General features: G+C 42.4%; 1 protein-coding gene across 2 annotated transcripts in view; it reads left to right on the forward strand.

The window, feature by feature from the left end:
- PGM5 (phosphoglucomutase 5) overlaps positions 1 to 18,169 on the forward strand; it is a 186,273-nt gene that overhangs the window by 103,195 nt on the left and 64,909 nt on the right. For both annotated transcript variants that reach the window (XM_029055729.1, XM_029055728.2), the window contains one exon: positions 3,617 to 3,732. In XM_029055729.1, the coding sequence (XP_028911562.1) occupies positions 3,617 to 3,732 (116 nt within the window). The remainder of the gene's footprint in view (positions 1 to 3,616; positions 3,733 to 18,169) is intronic.

The raw sequence follows: 18,169 nt of genomic DNA on the forward strand, positions 1-18,169 counted from the left end.
GGGGTAACGTCACCAAGATCCACCCTTTCCTTTCCATCCAAATCGCTACCACATTAGAACAGTCACTCATCCCGACTGGATTAATGCATCAGCCTCCTTTCTGACCTCCCAACCTCCTGCCTCTCCCCATTTCAGTCCATACTTCACTCCACTGCCCAGATTATCTTTCTACAGACACATTCTGGGCATGTCACCCCCCCCCCTCATAAATCTCCAGTGGTTGCCTCTCAACCTCCATATCAAACAAAAACTCCTCACTATTGGCTTTAAAGCTCTCCATCACCTTTCCCCTTCCTACCTTACCTCCCTTCTCTCCTTCAACATCCCAGCTCGCACTCTCTGCTCCTCTGGTGCTGACCTTCTCACTGTGCCTCCATCTCATCTGTCTCTCCACCTACCCCTGGCCCAAGTCCTACCTCTGGCCTGGAACGCCCTCCCTCCTCAAATCTGCCAATCATTCTTCCCCCCTTCAAAGCCCTTCTGAAAGCGCACCTGCTCCAAGAGGCCTTCCCAGACTAAGCCCCTTTTCCTCAGCTCCCCCTCCCTTCTGTGTCACCTTGACTCGCTCCCTTTGCCCTTGCCCCCTCTCCCTGCCCCGCAGCACTTATGTATATATGTATATATCTATAATTCTATTTATTTATATTGATGCCTGTTTCCTTGATTTGATGTCTGTCTCCCACCGCAGTCTGTAAGCCCAATGTGGCCAGGAATTGTCTCTCTTGCTGTACTGTATTTACCAAGCACTTAGTAGAGTGTTCTGCACACAGTAATCGCTCAATAAATACAATTCATTCATTCATTCTATCATATTTATTGAATGCTTACTGTGTGCAGAGCACTGTACTAAGCGCTTGAATGAATGAATGAATGTATGAAAGTACAATATAACAACAAATAGGTACATTCTTGCCCACAGTGAGCTCACAGTCTAGAGGGGGAGGCAGACAAGAATATAAATAAATAGATAAATAAAATTACAGATTATACAGATATGTACATATGTGCTGTGGGGATGGGAGGGAGGATGAATGAAGGAGCAGGTTAAGAGCAGCCTAGAAGGGAGTGAGATAGGAGGGCTTAGTCAGGGAATGCTTCTTGGAGGAGATGTGCCTTCAGTAAGTTTTGAAGTGGGGGAGATACATCTGATATGAGGTGGGAAGGCATTCCAGGCCAGAGGTAGGATGTGGGCGAGAGGTCGGCGGCGAGACAGATGAGATCGAGGTATAGATAGATCGCTTGGGAGTCTTTTGCTTAGTAAATGTTTGACACCAAGACCAGGATGCTGGGACCACTTGGCCGGGGCCTCTGGGGTTGCCAGGGAGGGAGGGAGGGGTACATTCATCTGATGACTGAGTCACCCTTCATCTTCCCATCTGAAACTGTGGGATGCCAAGTCTGCCTTGCCACCTGTAAGAAATCGAAGAGGCTTGTGGCACTTTGTAACCAAGTAACCAGGGAAGCAGTGTGGCCTATTGGAAAGAGTGCAGGGCTGGGAGTCAGGAGACCAAAGTTCTAATCCTGACTCAGCCACTTGACTGCTGTGTGTCCTTGGGCAAGTCACTTAACTTCTCTGTGCCTCAGTTTCCTCATCTAGTAGTAAGAGTGGTAATAATATTTATTTAGTTCTTACTGTGTGCAAAGCACTGTGCCGTCTTCAAGAGGGAGATTAAATACCGATTCTTCCTCCTCCTTAACTCGTGAGCCCCTTGTAGGACTGGGAATGGTTCCCATTTGATTGTATTGTATCTACTCCAGCATTTAGCACAGTGCTTGCTTCATAGTAAGTACTTAACAAATATCAAAATTGTTACTTATTATTATTAATAACAATAACTATAACAACAATAGTAAGTACTTTGGTCTGGAGCAGTGAGGAGCTTAAGCCTTGGACTCTTGCCCAGTGCTGTTTTAATATTGTTAATGTATATGGCCTAATCTTTAATTTGCTCTTATTTTTCATAGCTTATTCTCAGTTTCCTATGGGTCTATCTTCTCCCCCTTAGGTTGAGACCCGCCTGTGAAACAAGGATTGGGACAAAGCTGTTTCTCTTATATTTACCCCATTGCTCAGTTCAGTTCTTGGCACATAATAAACACTTGATAAGTTCCATAATGCTATTAGTAATGACCAAGATGGAAAGAATTCTGAAAGGACTGAGCATGACTTGGGTACATCTCTTGCTCTTCATATGGTTATGCAATCTATACAGCCCTTTTTGATAACATATCTAAAGCCTAGACATTTCCTTGATGTTGCCTCTTTGAGAAACGAAGATTGGCACATTTGGAAAATATTTTATTTTCACCACAAACTTGGAGAGCTGATGAGAAAACTCATAGAATTGGCATTTATTTAATAAACGGGTGTCATGGGGCTACTAAATGTTAGGACCCTGGCGATCTTTTGAGTTATTTGCTGACAAACTCCTTGAAATGTAGAGCCCAAGACAATCCATCAGTTGCTCTGATTGTGACTTGCTGAAGAGTAATACCAAGAGCTGGGCTTTAAAAGTCCATGGCTTTCCTTGTTGAAGTTAGGTGGTGAATAGAAGCAGTCTAATAAAAAAAGTTGATGCAGGACTTAGAAATTTTGTTTGGAAAGGGATTTTGGAGTGGCTAGAGAACCCAGGATGGAGCCAAACTATGGACATTTGGTTCTAGTGAGAAATAGACATATCTCTGTGGAATATTAATGGGGGAAGTCATCTTCCTTCTGAAAAACAAAAGAGATTTTAATTGAATTTCCATGTTTGCATCTCTGCATGATTTAAAAAATAAATATTCTGAGTCTTTTCCCTCAGGAGGTGTAGCCAGCCAAAAAAAATGAATTGAATTTATTGCTCCTGTGGGTAGGAACTGTGTTTACCAACTCCGTTGTATTGTACTCTCCCAAAGGCTTACTACAGTGCTCTGCACACAGTAAGCGTTCGATAAATTCTATTGATTGATTGACTGACTGATTGACTTGAAGGCTCTGGGTTCCATTTCATACCTAGCTGAAATAAGGCCTAGAATAATCACAAAGACAAACTTCTTTCTTGGCCATGGTGAGGCAACGAGAGGTGGGAGAAAAGACATTTTTTGAAGAATGGAAAATATTTCCCTTCAGCCGATTGCATTCTGTGTCATGATTAAAAACCATATATCAAGTCAAATCTCGAACGAGTCAGTTAAATAAATAATTTTTTTGACTTCCGAATTTTGTCTAACGACTCCATCAAGTTTTTTTCCTGAATCTTTGATGTGAAATTCTAATTATTGTGGAGCCCTATAATTCAGTTTTCTTGATAATTCTGAGAGTACTGGACTAGTGATTCAGGGATCTGGAATCTTTCTGACTTCACCCTCAGCCTTGTTGGTTCATTCTTTGAAAGTTCTTGAAAGCCAGTCTCTCTACATCTCAGTTCTTTAGCTGCAAAATGATACATTAGAATTATGCTTGACTCTCCTGTGAATCTCACAAGGATGTTGTGAGGATGAATGTTTAAGATCTGGCCCATAACGTAGGTGTCTAATGACTGGGATAGTTGGACTCTAGACTTATACGCAACCTGAAGCAAGGGTTCGATAGTTTAATCAACTGTTGCCATATGATTTCCTTTTTTTTTTTCAGGGTGGCAAAGTCCATGAAAGTTCCTGTGTATGAGACCCCATCTGGATGGAGATTTTTCTCCAACCTAATGGATTCGGGGAGATGCTCTTTATGTGGAGAAGAGAGCTTTGGCACTGGTAAGATGTAATATTTACACTTAGATACACTTATTTAACCTCCTTCACACTTATTCATTTAAATCTCTACTCAATTATTTATTTTGACCAATTGAATTGTCTCCCCTGTTAGAAGTGTAAGCTCCTTTTGAGCAGGAAACATGTTGCTTTGTTATTTTGTATTTCCCAAGGACACAGTACAGGGCATCGCACCAAGTGGGTGTTCAATAAATGCTGCTGCTGCTACTAAGCAGTGTGGCTTAGTGGAAGGAGCCTGGGCTTGGGAGTCAGAGGTCACGGGTTCTAATTCCAGCTCTGCCGCTTGTCAGCTGTGTGACCTTGGGTAAGTCACTTTGCTTCTCTGGGCCTCAGTTACCTCATCTGTAAAATGGGGATGAAGACTGGGAGCCCCACGTGGGACAGCCTGATTACCTTGTATCTACCCCAGTGCTTAGAACAGTGCTTGGCACATAATAAGTGCTTAACAAATACCAACGTTATTATTTCTACTACTACTATTACGGTTACTGCTACTGTTTTTTCTCTAACAAAAACTGTGCTTTGAGAACCATAGCTCCTTGGTACTTTCTCTCTGCCATCTTCCTTCCTCTTTACAAACACAATTTTTCTCTTTCCCCCATCTCACCTTCTTTCCCTCACCCTCACCGACTTCTCACTTTGTGTTACTCAGAAAGTTCTAGGTTTTACAAAATCCCCTAAAGATTTGGTGTAGATGGATGAATGTGGATGAACATGTCTACCAACTCTGTTCTGCTGTATTTTCCCAAGCACTTAATAGAGTGCTCTGCACACAGTAAGTGCTCAATAAATGTCATCGATCAGTTGATGGCTATTTTTTAACTCTGGTTAGAAACGCGCACGTTGTATTGGCAGCACTGGCCAGAAACTAGAAGGAATGTTGGGGGAGGATGCATCGACGGTGCTCAGAAGATAGCTTCCCAACTAGGTTATTCAAGACAGGCTGCCCGAGTGTGGAGAATAAATTACGACTCAGCAGGACAGTGATCGACACCACCAGAAATTTCCTTGAAAAGTTTAAAAACGGACAGTCCCCTCTGGTTCCTCTCAAAACTATCAGATGTGGCAGCATTGCCCTGGAAATATGGATTTTGTTTGGGGTGTGAAAAAAGCCATCCATCTTGTCGTCTGCTGCCTAGTTCCTGAGGTTGCAACTGCTTTAGCTCTCCAATACCTTCAGTGAATTTATGATCTGATATTAAGGGGTGGTGTTGCGTGATAGCAGGGTGGGGTAGAAACAGGGGGCCAGAGCCACACGATCATTTTCCCTGGGTTCTAATCCTGGCTCCATGATTTGCCTGCTGTGTGATTCTGGGTAAATCACTAAATGTATTAGACTGTGAGCCAGCCCCTTGTGAACAGAGGCTGTTTCTGACTTGATTGAATTGTATCTACACCCCAATGTGGGACAGGGACTGTGTCCGACCTGTTATCTTGTATCTGTCCCAACACTTAGTACAGTGCTTGGTACCTAGTAAGCACGTAACAAACACCATTCTTATTATGTTTTTTTATTGCCTCCTTCCTCCAATTTGTGGTTTGGGGCTCTTGAACCCCATGTCCAGGCTACTGCCCACCAACTCTTAGGGGTGATCATTCAGGTGCAAAGTGAAGTGGGGCTGCTTCCTCCAGTCACCAGCTCCAGCCACACAGTAGGTGGGTGGTCACACCCATTCCCACCAGCAATTTCCCATTCTGTTGAAGCTATGTTTATCCATAGGCAGATTCCAAACATCACTCTTGGGATTAAACAGAAGAAGGTGAAGGAGGAGTGAGGTGGCTGAGCAAATTAACAGCTCTCTTGGGAGGAAGATTGGGGGAATTTCACTTGGGAGGAGGGATAAAGTGTGTCAGATGACAGGCCATGTCATCACAAGCACTATCTCTCTTCCAAAGATCCAGTTGCTGAACTTCATGGGCAGAGTGTCGTATCTGCAGTCTTAGCTAATACATTGTACAACTTGGTTTGGGTGAGGAGAGAGGTGACCTTTTAGCTTTTATCTGTCAGATGGGAAAGTCGGATCGGGTTTGGAAAAATGACTTGAAGTTACTTGGTATATTGTTACTTAGGAGAGGGATTTGGGTATTCAGGAAGCGGAACTGTGGAATTCAGTTTTTTTAAAAAATGAACCTCTCTGTATGGTAAAGGCATTATCTATGAATCTGGACATACGTTTGCATCAATTAAGGGCCAAGCTATGTATGGTAAGAAGCTTGGGGTAACTGGCCATTGCATCTGTAAGCTCATGGTTGATTTAATGATGGGCTCTGGACTGCCTGGGTTGAACATAGCTTTTTTTTCCAAGCCTGCACAGCTCATTTAACTTCAAAGCATTTATTTTTCAAATGTGAAAAAGCAACAGTTCCTCACTATGAACTGATTATTTGCCAAGTGTTGAAAAGGCCAAATTACATGTGGTTTGAGTTCTTTGAGTGAAAAAGAACTTGCCATGTCTTTGTTCCATATTCACACAACTCCGAGTTAGCTCCAAGGGATTTCCTCATTACTCCCTCTCAAAAAAAAAAAAATCTACCTCATGGTGGGACAGAATTTCAGTCTCAAGCAACTGTAAATAAAAAAAAGCCAATGTAGTGGGTTGAGTAGTAATGAAAATGTCATCTTTATTACAGTTTTTAATATACAGTAGTTTTCAAAATGATGGCTATATATCCTGGGCATGTGGCTTGTCATACCCACTTCTATCAGCATTATGACTCATTTTACCTCCCTCACAACATTACCTGTAGGATTACCCGTCACAGCTACTTTAACGTTTGGAGAAAATGGCAGTTGGGAGGGAGTCCACCACACCCACCAGTGGTGTTTATCTGGCCCTCCCCCTCTCTTCACTCCTTGCCTCTGGTTTTCCCACCCTCCTGCCTCAAAAGAAGTGTTGGGGAAAGGAAGGAATATGAAGAGAGGAGAGAAATTGCCCTGGAATGGGAATAATCTTTGGGATGGGGCTAGGACTCACTAGTTTACCCTGACCCAAATCCACCGGTCTTACAACTGCCTCTCATTTGCCTATGTGTGTGTGGTGGTGGGCTGGGGGGGTATATATATAATAATAATAATAATGTTGATATTTGTTAAGCACTTACTATGTGCCAAGCACTGTTCTAAGCGCTGGGGTTAATACAAGGTAATCAGGTTGTCCCACGTAGGGCTCACAGTCTTCATCCCCATTTTACAGATGAGGGAACTGAGGCACAGAGAAGTTAAGTGACTTGCCCAAGGTCACACAGCTGGCAGGCGGCGGACCCGGGATTAGGACCCATGATCTCTGACTCCCAAGCCCGTGCTAAGCCACGCTGCTTCTCTGTATATGTATATATTGGGGAAATTTCCCTTGGGAGGAGGGATAAACTGTGTCAGATGACAGGCCGTGGCATCACAAGCAGTATCCCTCTTCCAAAGATCCAGTTGCTGAACTTCATGGGCAGAGTGGCATATCTGCAATCTTAGCTAATACATTGTTCAACTTAGTTTGGGTGAGGAGAGAGGTGACTTTTTAACTTTTATCTGTCAGGGGAAAGTCGGATTGGGTTTGGAAAAATGACTTGAAGTTACTTGGTATGTGTACACACATATTTCTAACTTTAAACTGTAAGCTTGTTGTGAAGAGGGAATGTATCTGTTATACTGTTGTGTAGTACTCTCCCAAGCGCTTAGTACCATGCCCTGCACACAGTAAATACTCAATAACTATGATTGATTGATTGAGTCTGTATATAGAGAGGAAGAGAGAGAAGCAGCATGGTGCAGTGGATAGAGCATGGGCCTGCGAGTCAGAAGGTCATGGATTCTAATCCCCGCTCTGCCACTCGTCTGCTGTGTGACCTTGGGCAAGTCACTTCACCTCTCTGCGCCTCAGTTATCTCATCTGTAAAATGGGGGTTGAGACGGTGAGCCCCACATGGGACAGGGACTATGTCCATCTCGATTTGCTTGTATCTACCCCAGTGCTTAGTGTTATGCCTGGCACACAGTATGCACCTAATAAGTGCCATTATTATGAATATTATTATTTCCAGGAGAAAGGGTGGTCCCCAGTGATGAAAGCAGCTGAGAGGTCAAAGAGGATTAGAATGGAGTAGAGGCCACTGGATTTGGCAAGAAGGAGATTATTGGTGACCCTAGAGAGGGAAGTTTTCATGGAGAGGAGGAAGCGGAAGCCAGATTACAGGGAGTCAAGGAGAGAATTGGAGGAGAGGAGGTGTTCAAGAAATAATATTTACTTATTTATTGAACGCCCACTGGGTACAATGTACTGTACTAAGTGCTTGGGAAGTATAAAATAGAGATGTGACATTTTCTGCCTACAAGGAGCTTGCACTTCGATAGGATGCAGATATAGAAATTTTTATAAATAGAATAATCAAAATAAATAATTTAATTTACAGATGAATAAATGTATAAACCAAAGTGCTGAGGATGGGTATAAATCAGAGCATAATGGCTAGAGTTGGCTGATGGGTTAATTTGACTAAGGGTGCTGGGAACTAATCATTCAAGGCATAAGTGCTAGAGATGGCTGATGGGTTTCTAAGACTAAGGGGATCAAGTGCTAATCAAGGAAGGCTTGTTGGAAGAGGGAGGACTTTGCATGTATGGAGAGCTTTGGTCTGTCGGATTTGTGAAGGAAGGGTGTTCCAAGTCAGGAGAACAAGGTGAGCAAGGAGATGGAGGTGGGAGAGTCAAGAATGAGGAACAGCTGAAACTTTATCTTGGGAGGAATGAAGAGAGCAAGCTGGCGAAGAGCAGATGAAGATAGGAGGTAGGTGGAGCAAGCTGGTGGAGAGCCTTGAAGCCAATTGAGGAGTTTCTATTTAATATGAAGAGATATGAGAAGTCAGCGGGGGGTTTTGAGGAGTGGAGAGATGTGTGCTAAGTGTTATTTCAGGAAGATGATCGGTGCAGCATTGTGTAGTATGGCTTGATAAGGGGAGAGGTTAGAGACAGGGAGAATGGAGAGGAGGCTGATATAATAGTCTAGCCGGCCCATGAATAGAACTTGTACCAGAGTGCTAGCTGTTTTGACAGTGAGGCAGGGGTGGATCCAGGAGATGTTGCATAGGAAAAACCTGCAAGATTTGGTAATGGATTGAATGTGAAGTGCTTTATCGTCCACATTTCTATATTCTCATTGCTCCCAAAGGAATTTCCTCAAAGTAAGAAGAATGAACCACAGGATATATCATTCACCGATGCTCAGTTGCTAGCTAAAAAATTCTGGGCTTTTCAATTAGGAAAATTGCTAATTGTTTCTTATTCATAACTTGCCTCACACCATGTACTAACCTTCTTGTTTATTACATAACTCTCAGAGACCCTCTATTAGTTCTCCTCCCCACAACTTTCCCGTCACTGTTGACAACACTACTCTCTCTCCTTTGGTCAACAAATCTTATTGGTTCTACCTTCATTTCATCTCCAGAATTTACCCCTTCCTTTCCATTCAAATTGTCACCACAGTGGTCCAAGAACAGCTCCTCGCTGTTCCTCTGACTTGGAACATCCCCCTCAGCCCCATATCAGACAGACCACAGCTTTCCTCACATTCAAATCCCCCCTCAAATCCCACCTACTCCAACAAGCTTTCCTTGATTGATTTCCCAGCACCCTGAATCATATAACAATACTACTAATACTAGTACTAGTATTTAAGTACTTATTATGTGCCAAGCACTGCACACCCAGTGAGCGTAGATGGGCTTGGAGAATTGAAGAGTGAGGCACAACAGTCCAATGATATTTTACTGGATGTGGAGTGTGAACACTGGAATGGGTACAAGATAATCAGATCAGACACAATCCCTGTTCTACATGGGCCTCTCAGTGTAAGGGGGTGGGAAAACAAGTATTTAATCCCCATTTTACTGGTGAGGAAACTTGGGCCAACTCTAGTATTTATGAACTCGTCTACATCCTCCTTAGCACTCATGTGAACCTACGTTTATTCAGTGATTTATTCTGGCCATTCTAGTTATAAATATTTTAATGTTTGTCTTCTTTAGAATGTAAGTAGCCTGTGAACAGGGAAGTGTCACTTCTTTATTCTGTACTTCTGAAGTGTCTAGTACAATGCATCTCATCACATGGGTGCTCAATAAATGCTGCTACTGTTGATGCTATTACTACAACTCAGTTTCTCTGAACGTTACTCTCTTCTGTACTTACCCAAATGTGACACACTATTTTGGGTTATATGATCACTGTGAGGAAATTTTGAAGATATGGAGGAAATGAATTGTGATAGTGATAATAAAAGAATGTGGCTTTTCCTCTTCCTGGTGGAGAAATGCTAGTTAGACTCTGTAATAATAACATGAACTTAGGGTTCTCTGTGCCCCAAGTTTGAGTCTTTCTGTGTGTCTCTCAGTACTCCCAAGCCATTTTTGTCATGGTTGGAGATCAGTATCTCAGGACTTTACAATATTTGAAGCCTTTAGGCATAGCTTCAGGTTCCCAATGAGGAAATTGAGGAGTCATCCAAACTTATGTTGCCAGTGGTAGTGGCAAGAACGAGGATGGGCTTGGAGAATTGTAGAGTGAGGCACAACAGTCCAGTGATATTTCACTGGGCGTGGAGTGTAATGCTGATAACGGGCCTGGAATACAGAGACATTGTCATGCCAAAGACCATGGGAGATGTGATGTGGGGGGAGAGGGGGCTGGAAAACTTTTAAGGAATTTTTTTTTTCATTTTGAATCTTGTCCAGGATTTGAGTGGTAATTGTCTTTAAGTCAAGTTTGACCCCTAATGGGTTTGCAGTGGTGACCTGACAACATGGAGGGCTGCCATTCTCAATTAAGATTCGAGAGGATGTCCCTGGGGTTAATCAATCAGTGCTATTTATTGAGTGCTTACTGTGTGTACAGAACACTGTACTAAGTCTTTGGGAAAGTACAATACAACCGAGTTGGTAAAAATGATCCCTGGCCACAAGGGGTTTACAGTACAGAAAGACATTAAAATAAATTACAGATACGGGAAATAATAGAGCATAAGGATATGTACGTAAGCGCTGTGGGGCTTGGGTACCAAGGTGCTTAAGGGGTACACAGGCAAGTGCATATTTCACACAGTGGAGAGGACAGATAAGGAAATGAAGGCCTCTTGGAGGAGATGCGATTTTAGGAGGGCTTTGAAGATGGGGATGGTTGGATATGAAGAGGTAGGGAGTTTCAGGACTGAGGGAGGACATATGTAAGGGGTCGGTGGCGAGATAGACAAAACTGAGTTAAAGAGAATAGATTGGCATTAGAAGCAGCAAGGCCTAGTGGATAGAGTATGGGCCTGTGAGTCAGAAGGAACTGAATTCTAATCCCGTTTCTTCCACTTGCCTGCTGCGTGACCTTGGGTAAATCACTCAACTTCTCCATGCCTAAATTGCCTCATCTGTAAAATGGGGATTAAGACTGTGAGCCCCATGTGTGACAGAGACTGTGTCCAACCTGATTTGCTGATATCCACCCAAGCGCTTTGTACAGTGCCTGGAACATAGTAAACACTAAATAAATACCCACACAATTAATAAATAATATCAATATTATTTTACAGATTGGGTTGTAGTAGGAGATCAGCGAGATAAGGTAGGAGGGAGAGAGCTGATTACATGCCTTAAATCCAATGATCAAGAGTTTCTCTTTGCTGCAGAGGTGGATGTTTGTGAAGTTGGAGGTTTCTGAGGAGTGAGGAGATGGGGACTGAACAAATTTTCTGAAAAATGATCTGGGCAACAGAGTGAAATATGGACTGGAAAGGGGAGAGTCAGGAGGCAGGGAGCTCAGCAAGGAGGCCGATGGCTGATACGGTAGTCAAAGTGGAAAATGTTAAGTGCTTGGAACAAGGTGTGTAGCAGTTTGGATGGAGAGGAAAGGACAGATTCTAGCAACGTTGTGAAAGTAGAGCCGACAGGATTTGGTGACAGACAGAATATGCGTGTTGAATGAGAGATGAGTTGAGAATAATGCCAAGGTTCAGGCTTGTTGAGACGGGGAGGAGGGTGGTGGTGTTAGCGATGATAGGAGAGTCAAAGGGTCACAATTTAGTCACTGCTGATTCCTGCCTAGAAGTAATCTAGGAAATCCTTTTTTTCCACGAATTGGCTTTCCCATAGATGTGTACAGGTAAGGGGGACATCATTCAATTAGTGGTATTTATTGAGCACCGACTGTGTGCAGAGCACTGCACTAATCTCTTGGGGAGAGTACAATAGAGGTAAAATCCATCGTCCAACATTTAGAAACATTGGGAAGGTTTTTGGCTGTTGGGCCAAGGTCAGCCTGCCTTGCCGTGTAAAGCCTGAAAACTGTTCCATTCTGCCATAATGCACTGCAGCTTTTCTTGTTGATGGGTTGCGTTCATCCAATTAGTGCTTTCTTAGCATACTCAATCCATAGTATTTAGAGTGTGTTTACTCTGTGCAGTGCACTGGACTAAGTGCTTTGGAGAGTATAGTAGACACAATCCCTGCCCTTAAGGACTTTACAAGCTACCGGGGCAGACGCTAAAATATGTTACAAGTAGGGGGAAGTTGAAGAGTTTGAAGGTATGTATATTAAGTGCTAAGGAGGTGGGGTGGGGGGAGAGGGTGAGAGGGAGGGGAAGTTAATACCCGAGTGCTTAGGTGACTCAGAAGTCCTAAAGTGGCAGTAGGAGGGGAAGTAGGGTGAAAAGACGAGAGATTAATCAGGACGTATCACTGTTAGTCCCCTCCCACTGCCTCATCCCCCCAACCCCTTTTTGGTTATAAATCCCTTGAGGACCAGAGAAAGTGTCTGAACTTCTTTGTCTCTCTCCTCAGCATTTAGTATGGAGCTTTGCGCAAAGTAAACTCTTAGCAGATGGCAGATGTAATCATTAATAATAAAAGTTGACTTTCCCCTCTTCTCATAAACACACTGGGAGTTTCCAGCAAACGTATTCAGTACAAAACACCATTCCCAATCTCCTTCAGCAACTCAAACAGCCTTGGAGATCGAATCAGCAAGGGCTGCTTTTCTTTGATTACCTGAATTTATGGGAAACCTGGCAGATCTTCAACTCTTACTAGACAAACTAGGCCAAGATAAAATTTACTAGTCAATTGGCTACAATTGGTGTATTTTTTAACCAGTTAGAAGAACTTTTCATCTCTACAGATCTTTACAGAACTTTACATCCCCACAGCACATAAGTACATGTATTTATACTCAGCCTCTTCTCTTATTTGCAATTTTAATATCCATCTCTTCTGCTAGATTGAAAACTCCTTGAGGTCAGGACTTCCATCCCTCCAGACCTATCGTATTCTCCCAAGTGCTTAGTATAGTGCTGTACTGACAGGACATGCTCAGCAAATGTCATTGATCGATTGTCTTGTCTTCTTCTGTCAAGTGGTCTCCGACCCATAGTGACACCATGGACACCTCTCCCGGAATGCCCCACCTCCATCTGCAAATGTTCTGGTAGTGCATCCATAGAGTTTTCATGGTAAAAAAATATGAAAGTGGTTTACCATTGCCTCCTTCTGCGCAGTCAACTTGAGTCTCTGCCCTCTACTCTCCCATGCTGCTGCTGCCCAGCACAGGGGAGTCTTGATTTGTAGCAGGTTGTCTCCCACTCGCTAGCCAAACTAGGAATGGATTGGGTATACCTCTGCTTGACTCTCCCTCTCATAGTCGAGACTGGTAGGGTACTGGAAACTCTCCAGATGCAACCTAGATCCCAGCTCCTCCACTTGTCAGCTGTGTGATTTTGGGCAAGTCACTTAACTTCTCTGTGCCTCAATTACCTCATCTGTAAAATGGGGATTAAGACTGTGAGCCCCACGTGGGACCACCTGATCACCTTATATCTACCCCCAGTGCTTAGAACAGTGCTTGACACATAGTAAGTGCTTAACAAATACCATTATTATTATTGATTGATTGATTACAGCTAGATTATAACATTTATTGAACAAATTATACAGTGCACCCCATTGTCCTAAAACTTGGGGGTTACATATTAAGAAAAACTCATGCCATAGTACTCGTGATGTCCGACGCCACAGTTACGATCACAAGCTGCTTCTTCCGCCACCATGCCATCCTGTATCCAAACTGGCTCACGTTGTTGGGTGAACATCCCCTAATTCCCTGGCGACAGTCTAGCCCGAACGTGTCAGGAGAACAGGCGTTCTGGCAGGACTGGGTGTACCTAAATTGGATGCATCTCCAGGTAATTTAATCCTTCTGGAGTTCCAAAACAATGCAAAGCCCTTGTCTTAGAACAAAAGGATATTTTCTCTGGCCAGTAAATAAGTGCAATTCTTTTTTTGCTATAAAAGGACAAAGTGTTTTGAAATTGTCCCAGTGGGCTGGGTTTCCCAGACTTGTTTTTCTGGCAGTTGACCATGGAGCTGAACTAAGGCCTTAAAAGCTTCTTCCATTTTTGTAACAGTACAAGGCGTTTGCTAGATGAGGTTAGTAGCATGACGGTATGATTAGTAATGCCGAGGGCTCAGTTCAGAGAGCGGCAGAAGCTGCAGTTGGTATCTATTTCACCAGCAGGCTTTTCATCTGAATTGGGAGAGCTGAACTGTTGATGCTCTTTCCTTTGGAAGTAGAGCACCTTGGCTTGTGACTGCTTTTCAGTTTGATGTACTTTCATATCCTGCCACCAAACTTCCTTGAGACAACAGTGCCAGAGGTCTTAATGCAGCAAACATGACAATAGGGGAAATGGAGCTGCAGAGAGGTGGAAGTGATGCCAAGAGATTCATTCATTCATTCATTCAACCGTGTTTATTAAGCACTTACGTGTGCAGAGCACTGGACTCAATGCTTGGAAAAGTACAATACAGCAATAAAGAGTGACGATTCTTGCCCGTAATGAGATTCTTTCAACAGGCCCCTAGCGAGGGAAATTTAAAGCCTCTCATTTTTTTTTTTTAGGCCTTCGTTAGGGGAAGGGGCCATGGCTAATACTCACGTTCCTTAAGTCCTGTGCAAATGAATGGTTGTTGGTCTAATAGATTTTGGAGAAGGACAGGCTATCCCTGGTAATTTGCTGGTCACAAAGGGAAAGCAGCCATGAATGAATATTTAAAAGCAGTTCAATTCTGAGCGTCTAAATTGTGCATGAGAAGTTTAAGATGAGATCAGTTTTAAGTGGTTACGAATAAATGTTTCTGTAATCAGAGCAAATTGTTTTATTGGGTCTCATTTCCATTCTCTTGGGAAGCCCCAGGTGCTTTGCTCATCTCCGCATGAGCCAGATTTCTTTAAGAGCTTTGCATTTTCAAGAAGAGCACTACACAAAATCAAACCCCAAGGATTTGAACCTGAGTCCTCAGTGGGCTGGGGCTGATACTGTTACAATACTTAAATGAACAGAATAACAACTACCTGTTACATCTTTAATGAGATCAGTCAGTAAGAAGAAAAAATGTTCCAAACTTGAAGAATGATTGACTTACATAGATGCAAAGAAGAGTGATGCATTTCGTAGTATAACTACATAGCATGAAACCCGTCTCTGCTAAAAGTCAGTTTAGAAGAATAAACTTCTAGTCTAAACTGAACAGTGGTCGTCACTCTTAGGCAGCTGTAAATCAGGTATTTGAAACACCATATTGTGAGACCACATCCTTTTATGATGATCATAAAGCGTTTCATAAATATCCCTCTACCCCCCTTATCCGCATGGCATGGCCATGGAAAGGCAGCATAGCCTAGAGGCAAGAGAACGGGCTTGGGAGTCAGAGGATGTGGGTTCTAATCCCAGCTCTGCCACTTGTCTGCTGTGTGACCTCTGGCAAGTCACTTCACTTACTCTGTGCCTCAGTTACCTCATGTGTAAAATGGGGATTAAGATTGTGAACCCCACGTGGGACAACCTCATTACCTTCTATCTACTCCAATGCTTAGAACAGTGTTTTGCACATAGTAAGCACTTAACAAATGCTGATATTATAAGATTTTGTATTCTATGTAATGTCTATCTCTTAAGAGTTTGGGGTGCTTTCCAAGTCATCCTCATCTCTCTCTGTAAGGTTTCAGGTAGGTCTGCATGGAGTCTACCCAACTACCAGCTTCTCGTCACATTATGAGGTCATTAACAGAGGGAAAAGCCTGCAACTCTTGGCCAGAGTCCCTTCAGACCCCTGCCCCAAATAGAATGTTGTAGAGAACTCCTGGGGAGCACTCTCAGAATAAGTAGTTTGGGGGGCTGATCCTCTTCCCCTATCCTCCATCCAACACTTCCTCTTAGCATCTCTCCATCATCCTCTTTTTTCCCCTGTCTTAGCATCATCAAAGTTGGATGCTCCTCATGGACCAAGATCATGTATATTTTGTACCACAGCTGACACAGTACATATTTCCTGATATTGCTTATCTGAGCCTGGACAATTGGAGCACATAATGATTGTAACCTATCTGTGATCACACAGTGATTGCAATATTACCAATATTACCAATGATTATCAACCTGGTTTCCAAGGAATATATCAAAATAATATCTTGGCAAATATTTTACCCTTTCAGCCACCGTAATTCTCATGTGTGTATATAATTGGGAAATAGTTTTGCAGATGAAATGATCTCAAATTACTTTGATTCTTTTCCCTAATGTCATATTAAAATATATGCTTCATAAAAGCGGGCATTTTTAAACAGACAACGTTGGGGATCTGTAAATCCAGAGAGAGACATTCTCAATGTTTCATTAAAGGTCGCAAACCAATATATTGGGCCACATTTGCCTCCCAAGTGGACCTGCCCCGTGTTTGACTCGTTAGCACTTTATGCCTTTGGAAATTTTCCCAAAGTGCTTTGAGTGGGACTCCAAAAGATGATGAGCTTATCCGTTATGTAAACACATCTTTCTCCTACTTTATCATTAATTTTTTTGTTCTTATAATGCTGGCAATACAGTAGTTTTTGAAGGATGTATGTGCTTTTCAGTATTTGGGTTTTTTTTTCTATTTTAATAGCTTTCCCTAAATTTTGGTTTTACTGATAATATATTTGAGATTATGAGAGTGCATTTCATTTCCTTACCATCAATCATGATGTCTTCATTCTTCTCTTCAGGTCCAAGTTGTCAAATTTAAAGATTTGGAGGGCCAAGGGTATATAATTGTGTGTAGGTTAAAATTACAACCCTACCTTGACTGGACATTCTGTCTAATCTCTGTGCCACCATGAGGTTGCAAATCCCTCGAGAGCAGGGACTGTGTCTTTAATTTCTATTAATCAATTCTAGTATTTATTAAACACTTATTCAGTCAGTCAAGCAGTCAAATGTATTTATTGAGTGCGTACTGTGTGCAGGGCACTGTACTAAGCACTTGGGTGAATCTAATAAAACGAAGTTGGTAGATACATTCCCCACCCATAGGAAGCTTGCAGTCTAGAGGGGGAGACAGACATTGATAGAAATAAATAAATTAGGGCTGTGTACAAAAGTGCTGTGGAATTATTAGGTAATGTTTATTGGGGAAGATTCAAGATTATTAGTTTGGACACAGTATTTCTATTGTTTGTTCCTGAGCACATAATACAGTGCCCTGCCCATGGCAGGCACTCAATAAATGCCAGCATTGACGGTGGTGCTGCCTCCAGTTGCCATTGCCCAGTCGTATCAGACATCAAGTCAAAAGTCCCATCTGAATGGTCAGAAGTGTGATGGGCTGGATGAGAAGACCTGAAAAGATTATGACTGAATTTGTTCTCCTGGAAACTTGAAATTCAAAATGACAGTATTATAAATTGATTTTTTTTTTTGGATTTTCAAAGGTTTGATTTCACAGATCTAATAAATTCTGTCCCAATTCTGTATTGTCAAACGTAATTCTGTGAAGGAATTGTGATATTTTTATGGGGGCCTTTCCGTAAAAGACCAAACATTTTTGTTACTAACTTTTCATTGCTGAAGCTGATTTCACATATCATGTGATGTTTAAATTACTAACTTATTGAATGGGAGTCTCATTTGGGCTTGGAATGTCTCTTAAACCTTGAAAACTTTCTAGATAATATATAATGCAACTAGTTGGAAAGGTGAATTATTAAATTTCAAACCATCACCTGTGCTGCAGATTTTGTATTTATTGGAGTTAGATGTCTATTTCTTTACAGCAAGTCTCCAAGAACGAAAATATTTCCTGGACAAGTGGTATTTGTGATGTTGTGTTGAGGTTTAGATGATTGACAGTTTCATGACACATTTCTTCCAGACTCATTTCAGGCCCACACAGGAGTCATTCAATCAAACAATCAATCATATTTATTGAGCACTTCCTGTGTGCAGAGCACTGTGTGTTAGTATGTTAAAGAATGTTAGTAGTGCCATAGAACTGGCTTCTTGCCTTTAGGTCTGGTCACTCCCCCTGCAGAGCAGGTGGAGAGAGAGAGGGAGAGAGGAAAAGAGAGAGAGAGAGATAT

This window comes from Ornithorhynchus anatinus, chromosome X5, assembly GCF_004115215.2.
Source record: "Ornithorhynchus anatinus isolate Pmale09 chromosome X5, mOrnAna1.pri.v4, whole genome shotgun sequence".
Taxonomy (NCBI): Eukaryota; Metazoa; Chordata; class Mammalia; order Monotremata; family Ornithorhynchidae; genus Ornithorhynchus; species Ornithorhynchus anatinus.